Source organism: Python bivittatus, unplaced genomic scaffold, assembly GCF_059951505.1.
Source record: "Python bivittatus isolate LINGU-HERP-01145 unplaced genomic scaffold, Pbiv_v1 ctg000090_np1212, whole genome shotgun sequence".
Taxonomy (NCBI): Eukaryota; Metazoa; Chordata; class Lepidosauria; order Squamata; family Pythonidae; genus Python; species Python bivittatus.
This window is the reverse complement of record NW_028277046.1, coordinates 6387552-6398959: the sequence shown is the minus strand read 5'-3', so window position 1 is coordinate 6398959 and position 11408 is coordinate 6387552. Positions and strand designations below refer to the sequence as shown.

The following is an 11408-nucleotide window of genomic DNA, read 5'->3' as shown; positions in this document are numbered from 1 at the left end:
AAAAGCCAACAGTGTATGGATAGAAAGACTTACCTTCTTTCTGCTAGCATTTCATAGAAGTCTCTAATATCCTGACCAGTTTTCTCCATAGAATGATAAAATGCCAGCTGGCTCTCACGGTTTGCAAAATCCACCTGAAATGTAAGATTACTCAGGCAGTCAGTTCTCCTTTATTTTGGTTAATTACCAGATCATGAAATGTGGAAATATTCCCAGACAGGTTTAGTCCCACAAGCACAACAATGAAAAAAGGGGAGAAAGCAAAATGCAGGGTGACATGCCCCGCCCCAATCCGTCCTCATCAGGAAAGTAGAACTTCTGTGCTCATAGACTCTGGAGAAGATGCTAACTTTCATAAAAGCCTACAAGTTAAATGTAGGAAGCCTTATGATTTCCTCCTGGACTGTTTGATTGCGACCACAGGGATCCCGTCAGCCTCTGACCACCTTGGCCTATTAAGCGGGGCCTTACTGCAGCTATTTGTTCTGCAATCATTCTCTAGGCATCCCCCAGCAGCAGCTCACTGGAAACGATTTCCATCTGCCACAGCAAAAGAAGCCTGGGCACAGAGCCTCTCTGCCTCAGGAGAGGAACCCTCCAATTCCCAAATGCCCATGTAACGCTGAGAAAATCAAGCAGTGGCACTTGAGGGCCAACTGCTAAAAGGCTTAAGACTGACTCAATAGAGAATCGTTCCATAACACTTCACAACTTTTCCATTGTTGTCACCGAAGAAAACCACAGCAACGGGGCAGGTTCAAAACTACTAGAGCCCCTTGGTACGAGGAGGCTCACAGAGCCATTTCTGTTTCACTCCCCTGGCAGGTTCAGCTCCTGACTGGAAGCTTAACAAGGAGATGAGACAATCCAAGGACCTGCTTGGTTTTCTTTGCTCCGGCAGGGAAAAAGCCAGCGTACAGAAACACGCAGCCCTTTGACCACCAATTCCGAAATGGAGGCAAAGGAACCAGGCACAAGATTAATCTTCTCCTAAGAAGGACGCTCCATAAGAAGAAGCCCACATGCATGTTAGCAAAAGGGGGAGGGGAGGGGAGGGGAGAGGAGAGGAGGGGAAGCTGAGCAAAGCAATAGCAGAGTAGAAAGAAGCAGTAGCTCTGCATGTAACAGCAGAAGGGGGCCTCATATCCCTGTTAAGCAGAGGGTAGAAATAGTGATCCCTCCAGCTGTGATTATTTTACGCTGGTTAGGTGAAAATGTTCTATGCCACAGAAAAATTCCCTTACATAACTTTTTTTTAAAAATGGCTCTCGAAGAGGTTAATTTTGCAGACCTTAATTTTATTCCCACTGATTTTCCTCCCCTTGGTCTCTTTGACAGCAGCTTGTGCATATTCTATCTCATTGTAGAGAATGAGAGCCATGCCTTTTAAGCGATCAAACACCACCTGTAAAACAAAAAGAAAAGCAAAATAAGAGGGCAGAAAGGGGAGGAATCATCATGGTAGCTGAAGTTAAGGAGTTTTCAACTTGTACCTTGTTTCAGAGGCAAGAAGGACAACAAGGATTTTGAACACTGTCTGAGGTGTAATCAGTGTTTTTTTTAACATTTCCTTATCTCCCACAATCATCTTATGGATTAAAAAAAGGATTTAGCAGGGGCATTTATCCAAAAAAGCACAAAGCGGGGAACCATAGTGGCAATTCTACCAAGGTTCCTGAATGTTCTGTTTCAAGGGCAATGAACCTCTCAGATCAGTAGAAATAACAGAACATTTCAAGATCCCGCTCAGTCCAACAAGCTTGTTCAGGAGGCTGGTCCCAAGAGAACATATTATTTATTTACCCTGTAATGTTAGAGAAGCAACTGGGCTGAAGTCAAAACCAACTTGAACAAAACTTAGAAAGGAGCTTCTAACAAGGACAGAGCTATAGGAATCATATACCAGCTTCCCAAACGAATGCGGAAACAGAACTTAGACAAATGTTCCCAATGCTCCTGCTTGTGCTGCTGAACTCGCTCTAATGCCCAAACAGGAAAGACGGGAAGCTCTGAAACGCTTTGCAGGACGGGTGAAAGCCAGACGGGGAGGAGAGGGGAACGCATCTGGAAGAGGGAGCCTGAACTGGGGTCAGAATGCCGCCATTAATTAGTCAAGGAGAAAGACAGGCCAATTCATGCAATGGGGGACCTGCCCACCTACCTTCACCACAGGACCGTAGCGGCAGAAATGTCGTGTCAAATACTGATCCGTGAGGTTTGTTGCTAGTCCATCCAGCCACACACAGTTGGTAGGCATGCTCTTCCCAAAGCCCAGCTGGACACCGAAGGGGAAAGCAGCCAGTCAGTCGAGGAATGCACGATTAAGCTCATTTCAATAAAACGCTTTTGGAGATAATGTTTCTGGGGCAGGTGTGAACAAGTCAGAGGGATACTTTTATTAATGCCATTTGTGCAGGCTCACTCCTAGGCAAGTGGATTAGGTGTAGCACGCACAGGACAAACTCTACTGTGTGGTGCCGTGAAACAAAACAATTAAGGGAGAATATGAGAAATGCCCCTTGCCATCCATTTGGTTTTTAGCCTCTATGCCAAGCCTGCGGCCGACTAAACTAAGAGGTGCATAATACAACTAATAAAAACCAACATAAAAATTAATATAATAAACAAGCAGATAATGCATTGATGGAGCAATCACTGAATAAGAAAACTAATAAATAAACAAAGGCAACAAGGTATTACCTACCAAGCACTCTCTGGAAGAGCTCTGCCTTAATAATCTACAGTCAAATTAATAATCTAATAATCAGATTTGAATAATCTGATCTGAGCAGGAAGGCCTAAGTTAGAGGCAGGGCACCTCTGGCAATTAACCCCCCAGAGCCGCACCCTAGAGGGGCTCCACGTACCTTGAGGCGATTGTTTCCAAGATATTCTCCATCCATCTTTTTGATTGCTTTGCAGACGCTGGCAATATCACAGTACTGCAGGAATGCATACTGAGGAATCCCATTCACTTTTTTAATGTCAATATCCTAGTGGGGAAAGAAAGCAGTCGGCATTAAGAGCGGGCCCAGACCGTGCAGCACCATGGAGGCAGCTGGGTCAGGCGGAGCACCAGCTCAAGAGGACAGGTGTGGTCTGGCTGACCAGCGCCTGGCTCGGCAGCTTTGCGTTCTGGAGATGAACCACTTTACTCATCCAGAAATCAATGAACAGTAACTCAGACACTCTTTTATTTTGTATGCCTGAATGCCCAGGAGATCAGCGTTCTCCCAAGGTGTTTCTACCACTGGCCTCTCCCACACCAATGAACGGAGGCCCACAGGCTCTTCACTCCTGTCCAGTAGCCCAGCCAGTTCGCTCTCCCAATTGAAAAAGGGAGCTCAGCCAGTCCGTCTGTCCTTGAACTGGAAGTAGAGAGTGAAGGAACCAGCACACCATCTCCCTCAAGTGGAGACGATGGGACCCAAAAGGGAAAACGCCACAGGCTGCCTCTGGACCTTCCTCTCCAGATGGCGACAATACATCAGTATCAGTGGTCTTGCTTTATGCTGACATTTTAAAAAATATACCGTGCGCACATCGCTGTTAAAGTCCAATGCTCCAGTCTTCCATTCCTCTGCAGCTCACAGTTCTGAAGACAGTAAATGATTAATAAAAGTAATTGCCTGTTTTTGTCCACTATCCTGGTGGCTTTTTATTAGAAACAGAAAGGGCACGGAGTATACCCCACATATGTTATATATGGACACACAGAGAGAGAAATCTACTCAAGGAATAACCACCAAAATCTAGTTCAAGAGAAAACCCAAAATATTTTGCCTCCAAACTAAGTAATTTAGTTGAAGCAAGCAGAGGTGAATGAGAGGAGACATGACTAAGATGTACAAAATTATGCATCCAGACAAAGCGAACAAGGAGAAGCTATTTTCCTCTTCCCAAAATATTAGAGGTCACCCAATGAAATTCAGTCCTGGAAGAATCAGGACAGACAAAAGGAAATATTTTTTTACATAACACGTAATTCAACTTTGGAATTTGCTACCACGAGATGTGGTGCTCGCTACCAGCTTGGCTGGCTTCAAAAAAGGGCTGGACCAATTCATGGAAGTCATGGGGATCGATGGCTCTTAGCCTCGATGACAGTCTGACCATCTCTGAAGGCTATCTGCTGGGAGACTGGTGGGCTTCTCTGTGCAGTTGGCGGGCCACTGTGACAACAGACTGCTGGACTAGATTGGCCAGAAGTCCAAACCAGCAGGGCACCGCTTATGTTTTTATCCTCCCAGAAAGTAACATGTCAGGTTCATGAAACAGCTCTTTCAGCTCTGGAATTCTGTACTTTCCATACTAAAGAACAATAAAATCTAGCCACGGGTTATGTTTATCTAACAATCTCTGCCACATAAGGAGAGATAAACTGCCCGTACATACCACTATTCCTCCAAAACGTTGAAAAATGTTGCGAAGGTCATGATATGTGGTGGTTTTTTCAAGGTTACCAATGAAGAGGGTTCTGGTTGCTTTAGGGTGAAATTCATCGATCCTTTCATCCAATGGCCGGAATTCATTCTCACTTTCGGTTTCTGAAGGCAAGGGAAACAAAAGTAGCATCTTTTGAGACATTTTTGCTTCTAAGAGTCTCTTAGCTATTATTTGGGTCAGGGACCCCTTCCCACTCTGAAAGTTTTTGCACTGAGGGATGCCAGGAAATAAAAGGTTAGAAAAGCCTGTGAATCCCTGAGAGACAAGGAAAATGCAAGGGATGCTTTTCATAGCAGAAATAAAATTCAGCAAACTGACCTGGAAAAATAGCTGACAGAACAAGTTCAGAAATGATTTGGGATGTCATTTATGGTTTTCTAATTATAAAAGGCCAATATACAGATGAAACCAGCTAAGGTTGCATTGTGCCAAAATAAAATGAAAGTCAGATAATTAATAGAGAATTCTGAACGTGCGAAACATTCTGCAATTTCTCATTTTTCCCACCTACAGAGGGAGCAAGTCCCCTACAGCCTCTTCCTGCTCAACTTCCCCAAACAAGCACCTGACTTGAGAGGCAAGCTAAAAACACAACCGATTGACTGACTGACTGACTCAGCAGAAGCAAATGGAAGTTAGGGGACAATACGGAGGTTTCCCACAACCACGGGGAGAAAAAAAATCTGACAAACTGACTGAAAAGCAACATTTAGACAGGTCAAGCCCTAAGCTTGCTTTGGAACCTCCTTGATTCTTCTCCATTTCACCCAAGATGTTCTGATATGCTTCAGTTAGGTAGAAATCTTTGGGCCAGAGAACCACCTCTGTTCTTTCCAAGAGTCCACAAGGCCTTCCGTGTGCTCACCTGGCCCTATCCAAGCAGTCACTTCGATCTGCATGCCAAAAAACAGCTTCCCTTTGGAGGCGTTCAGGGCTTTCTCCTGATCCTCCTGCTGCCGGAAGAATACAAGTCCATATCGCTCTTCAGAGGCCCCATGAATCTGCACAGAGGTCACCTTCCCATACTTCTTGAACTCATGGAACAGCCCGTCTTTGAGGCTGGTGTCTACACCACAAGGAGCAAACCAAAAGAAGACATGGTCATCTTTGGAACCACAGCACTAGTTTAGTTTGAAGCTTCTGTTTGCATTGTATACGTCTACATCCATAACGAGGGAAGCAAGAACAGAGGCGCACACACCTGGTGGCGGGCAAGCAGAACAAGCTATTTCAGCCGCGTCCAGCACCTACCCCCCCCTCCTTCTTCCTTTAAGCAATTCCTGCCCGTGCCAAGGCAGCACGTGTGCTTTGGCTTGGACGTATATAAATGAGAAAGGAGTCCCAGAGAATTCTCCCCTTCCAGAAAGAAGGGAGCCTAAAATATCTATGTTGGTCAGAGAAGGGGCTTTACTTTCTTGCAGCCCACTATCTTCTCTACCATGAGCAGAGGAATAGGCTCAGATTTCCTTGGGGTAAAATTTCTATTACAATGTGCAGTCTGTCCAAGACCTATTTCAGTAAAAAATCAAAGTGCCTATTTTCAAAATTTAGGCCAGAGCAACCCATAACGTAATTACAGAGGTGGTGGCTCACTGAACTGGCGCTACGTGTTCTGGCAGAACGTCATCATCATCAGCCTCGGCACAGCTGGGTGCAGTGGCACCTGTGGTGCAGAGATGCTGCGTGGGACTTACCTGTAGAACGCACAGGGAGATTCTGGACCTTAATCCCAAAACTTTTACGGGGTTCATCTTTTTCCAGAGGTGGAAGCAACTGGGAGGTGGGGGCTGGAACAGCTGTCGACTGAACTGAACGGGCTGGAGATTCGTCACTCGAACTGCTACTAGAGTCACTGCTACAGAAGCAAAAGGAGACCATGGGAAATGCAGTTAGGAAGAGTTCTGCAGAGGCTCTGAAGCACCCATGTCGTCAGGCTTGGCTCCTTCTCCCATCCCATATGCTGCTATGTGTCATCTTCAAGGAACCGCGAAGGGATGGGGTAGGACTGGGAAAGGATTCAGGGCAAATCATAATCTGAAATCCCATTTTAGCTTTGCACTGAAGGAGGATAAATCTTCAATTTTAAGCATCTAATATCGAAGGAATGTGGAACAAGCAGCTGGGAGTTCTGATTAACAGAAACAGCCAGCACACCTAACAAAGAGCTCTTCATCAGAGATCTACTAGGCCTGGATCCTCTTTCCTGGTTCCCACACAACAGAAGGCCATGTTCATAAAAACTACTCATCCCACTCAAGAAATTCAGCCTCTTGCAAAATCTTCAGACAAAGGAGTCAAACACACACAATCAGGGCAAAGTGTAATGTAAATGCCGTTATGTTTGCAACAGGAAAGTTAATTAAATCTTCAGTTTCAACAAAGTAGTAGTACAGGAAGACTTGAAAATTATACTGATTTTTCAGAGAACAGCATGATTAAAATAAACAGTTGTTTGCCCTTTTACCAATAAACTAAGAAAAATACAGGTTGTGAAACCACAGTAAACAGCTCATTACTTACAAACCGTAATCAGCTTTCCCCAACTTAGTCCCTCCCAGATATTCTGGAATACAGTCACAGAATTCCTAATCAGGATTCTGAGAGTTGTAGTCCACAACATCCAAAAAGCACTAGGTTGGGGAATGTTGATTTATATGAAGGTGATACAAAGGCTTACTAAGGAAGGGAGAAACACAGTATGTGGAAAAGAGACTTGGAAAATAAAATCCCCAATAAGGTGTGAGAAAAGGAATTTACCTGACAATAAAAAGTACAAAGTTTACAACTTACCTCAAATTTATCATATATAACTTTGTTAACATTTGATCCTTGGACAGACACATAAGTTGAAAGAAAGGGCAGAGTCGTAAAGGGAATTGAACATGATTTCTTGTCCATCTGATGGGCCTGTACAAAGACCAAGAACTTCTACCACAAGAGAACTGGAACTCCTATAATTAGCACTTCTGGGCAATATGAGCAGAAAGTATCATATATCTACATCCTGGTGAAGTGATAGCACAAGTAGAAAAGTAAGTATTTGCCAGCAATGGAAAAGTATTACACTAAATATGAAGAACCTTAAAACTGACATGATTACAGAGGTGGTGGACACTAACAGAAAGTGGCTACAGAGGAGCCACCCTCATCTCTTAAGGAAACACTTCCTGGCATTCTCTGTTTAAGGTAAGAAAGTGTTTGTGCCAGGTGATCAACGGTTAGCCAAATGAGTCTGAATCCCCAGTTCCTTTCTACTCCCCCAAAAGGAGCTACTGGCACAGGTTCCAATTCAAAGGGAGCAGAGTTTGGTTCTGCCAGCCTTCCACAGCTGCTGACAGCACAGAAAACTGTCATGTGACAACTTCCAGGAAAACCAAGCTAAACTGCCCTTGTCCATGGAATATTTGCTATTCTTGTCTGCACCCTGGTTTAAAGCAGGAAAACAGAAGGTGGAATGGGGCAACATGAGTGCTCCACCACTTAAATTATAAAGCTGTCCCCTTGGGGCTAGATTGGTCGGACAGTTATTCTTACTGACATAGAAATAAGCTAATGGGCTTGAAGATCTTTCACGTAATTCACCTAAGAAATGGTCATGGTTTCCTACAAAAGAGGATGCAAAACTTTCACCAAGATATTTATTAAAACCAATAAATTCCCAAGCTATATGTACTCTATCCTCCTTGCTAAGTCCCATTTTTAAAATCTTTATCTCCGTAAGTATTTTACTAGGCATTCTCTCCTAGCAACAGAGAGAGAAAAAAGTAAGAAATGCAGCAACTTGTTGTTTTCATCCTGCAACACAGTACAGGAAGACAAAACAATTCCTGGCAGCTCCATATAAGTGGCCAGGTGTCTGACTGATCCTTGCAAGCAGTCAGTTATCCTAAAACAAGGGGATTTCATCCTTAAGAAACCAGCTTATCAATATTCATCCAAATGGATTTCAGAACCCAGGCTACTTTCACTCCTTTATCTTCCCCCAAAACAATGCATTTCAACTTTTGTGTGGGTGTGGGTCTGTATACCTTCGTCTTGACTCCTGGCGACTGCCTGGACAAGTCCATGAAGTTCCTTGGCAACGTTTCAGAAATGGTTGGGCACTGCCTTTTTCCTAGGGCTGAGAGAGGACTGGCCCAAAGCCAGCCAGCTGGCTATGTGTCCAAGGCAGAACTCGAACTCACAATCTCCCAGTTTCTAGCCCAGGGCCTTTAGTCACTACACCAAACTGGCTCTCTCATTTCAACATTCAGGTTTTGTTTTTGTTTTTTAAGCCAATGTGGCTCTTTCTAAATGAGGGGTTCTTTAACTTATCAGCAATTCTCTGAGATGATGCTTGCAAGGAAATAAATGTCTACGGTTGCAGACTATACTAGATCATTCATTCTAGAGGCCTAGACAAATAAGATCTATATTTTTAGGACTTAGCCCAGTTGAAAGAAATCTTAATTTTAGTAGTTAAATGAGTTTAACTGTTCAGTTCTGCAAAACACAGCAAGAAAACAAGAGACTTCCTTTGTTTTTGGATGATGCATGTGTGTCACAGAAGGACAAACATCTGTGTGAGAATGAAAGGGAATGCCTCTCCCAAGACCATCTGCAGATTTCTAAATCATCACAGGGAGGAGGAGACTCTCCATGGCTATGTAGTCCTCTCAAGGTGGGAAACAACCAGCCCCTGGATTATCAACTGCGGGTGACCCAAGTGAAGGGAGAAGGCTTTTGCTTTTCTTTCTCAGCCAGCAGGGTCTCCTTAGGGGCACCTGGCTGCCACTGTGGGCAACAGGAAGCTCCAAGGTAGTCCTGCTTGTTACCCTGAACAAAAGTGTTGCTCAATTTTCATTTAATTGATTAAAGAGCTTTTCACCTTAACAATATTTTAAAAGCTGCTAAATAGAAACACACAATATTGGCCAAGAAAAAGCTAGTGGGTTGGGGGAGAGAGGCAATAAAAATCCACTTTTCTTTGAAGAAAGAATTTCCCTCAGGACTGCAACAGAAAGGACCCTGTTGCCAGAGAATGCACTCCCACTGCAAATCATGAAGATTCAGATAACGTGGGGACAGAAGCTTGGCTACAGTAAGAGTATCTCTCCGGCAAGAGATCCGTGAGGAGAGGAACACAACGGCCTGCCCACCTGCAGTTACGGCTGGCAAGGAAAAAAGGGCCTGGGCGGACAAGAAAGAAGTGCAACTTGGAGAGAGGCCATAAGAGGCAGAAGGAGGAAGGAGGGCCTGGGCAAGCCTGGAGAAAGAAATATGGGCGCTTACTTCTGCAACGCTGGGTGAATCAACTTACACTCAGTGTATGGTCTCCTCTTATTTATGCTCATTCTGTGAGGTTAGCACAGCGAAAGTTTGCACTCTGTAATTCAGTCTGCCAAGGTGCCAGCTCACTGCAGCATCCTCAGAACAATAAAAAGACAAGAATTTACCAAGCCACTGAGAGCCACAGAAAGAAGTCAAGGCTCAGCAGTAGCTTTTCAAGAAAGGCAGAAAACTCTGTCACTTTCCGGGGACTTAAAACAGCTTCAATTACTTTCAGAGTGCAATATAAAGCAGGTTTCTCCCTATGACAGAGAAGAGACAATTATCCCTGTTTTACACAAGTAGCTGCAAGAAAGAGATACAGGGAATTCTGCTGGCAGAGGTTGTCCAATCTGCCATTTCTAGATACTTTGAAAACTCTTTCACCAAGCAAGCTCTTGCCTCTCAGGGCATCTTCTTACATCCTCTTAAGGGTACCAAGCATCTTGGGAAAAAGAGGATCTTTATGTGTACATGTGATGGGCCAGATCCAAAAATATTTACACTGCAGCAAAGAGGCATTATCACATGCAGGTGCCTCATATGTGCACAATGGGAAAACACATTGCTTGAAAAATCCTGTGGGCCCTGAGACAGTCAATCCCATGCTTGCAAAGAGCCACTAGTTGAAGACCCAGGTCTAGCTCCATGAGATTCACTGAGTAAGCTGGCCTAATCACCGTGCTTCAGTTTAACCTACACGGCAGGGTGGGCCTGAGGTTCAAAGGAAGATTCACCTATCCCCATACACCATTCCTGGAGGCAGTTCTGGACACCAATTTGGGATATCGATCCACTGCTATGAGCCTATAGCAAGTATAACTATTCTGGATACTTCACTGGGAAAGTCTTTGTGAAAAGAATACCGATTCTCTTCTTATTCTCCTGACAGCTCTTCTGGGACATACTAAAATACCTACACAGTGTGGGCAAAAAATTTGAGCTTGTTTGCATAGTTTTGGTTCTCTAACACTCAGTCCTGCTCTTGAGATCATCTGAACCCAACGGTTGGCTGCCACTGGAACTCTGTCTGACTGACCTTCATTTCCATTCACATTATGCCATCAGGCCAGATGATACAAAAAACAGGATGCAGACGGGTAAAGTGAACTTGGTTTTTTGACCAAGACAGTTCTAGCTGCAGCATTAATGTATTATCTAAGATTAGAGGCTGATTAAACAGTAACCCAGAGAGTCTCTGATTATAATAACTTTGTTAACCAGCTAAATGTATAAGGTACCTGGAGTGACCTCAAGCAATGCTCTGTTTATGTTGAAAAGCAAACTAAGTGCATGTTCACAAGGAAGCAGAAATGCAAAAACGAGGCAGAACTGAGAATGAAACCGTTACTGAAGTGCCTAATACGTTTATGCAGCTGGGTCTGCATGTAGGAGAACATCTTTGAAACTGCAAACTGAGCTGCACAAATATACAGCTGCCAATGGTTTCAAACTGCCACCTAGCTGACCAGTTACTTAAGCAAGCACAAAGAGAGGCATGGCAAATAGGCTTCTTATTTGAAAAGACCATTTGTAGGTCCTTCCAGGCTTCCAAACCCCCAAAGAGCTGCCTGTAAGCACTCCATACAGAGGCTCCCCGTGAGGAGACCGTAAAACAGGAGTCTCCCGTGGGTTTTAGAGCTCCGGGAGCCGAA

General features: G+C 44.2%; 1 protein-coding gene across 3 annotated transcripts in view; it reads right to left on the bottom strand.

Moving 5' to 3' along the window:
• The window catches only part of SPEN (spen family transcriptional repressor), a 51849-nt gene that overhangs the window by 12491 nt on the left and 27950 nt on the right, over positions 1-11408 (bottom strand). For all 3 annotated transcript variants that reach the window (XM_088136948.1, XM_007440633.3, XM_088136949.1), the window contains exons 4-10: positions 6141-6301; positions 5312-5512; positions 4396-4547; positions 2868-2993; positions 2162-2275; positions 1292-1405; positions 34-134 (exon numbers count right to left, since the gene is read on the bottom strand). In XM_088136948.1, the coding sequence (XP_087993074.1) occupies positions 34-134; positions 1292-1405; positions 2162-2275; positions 2868-2993; positions 4396-4547; positions 5312-5512; positions 6141-6301 (969 nt within the window). The remainder of the gene's footprint in view (positions 1-33; positions 135-1291; positions 1406-2161; positions 2276-2867; positions 2994-4395; positions 4548-5311; positions 5513-6140; positions 6302-11408) is intronic.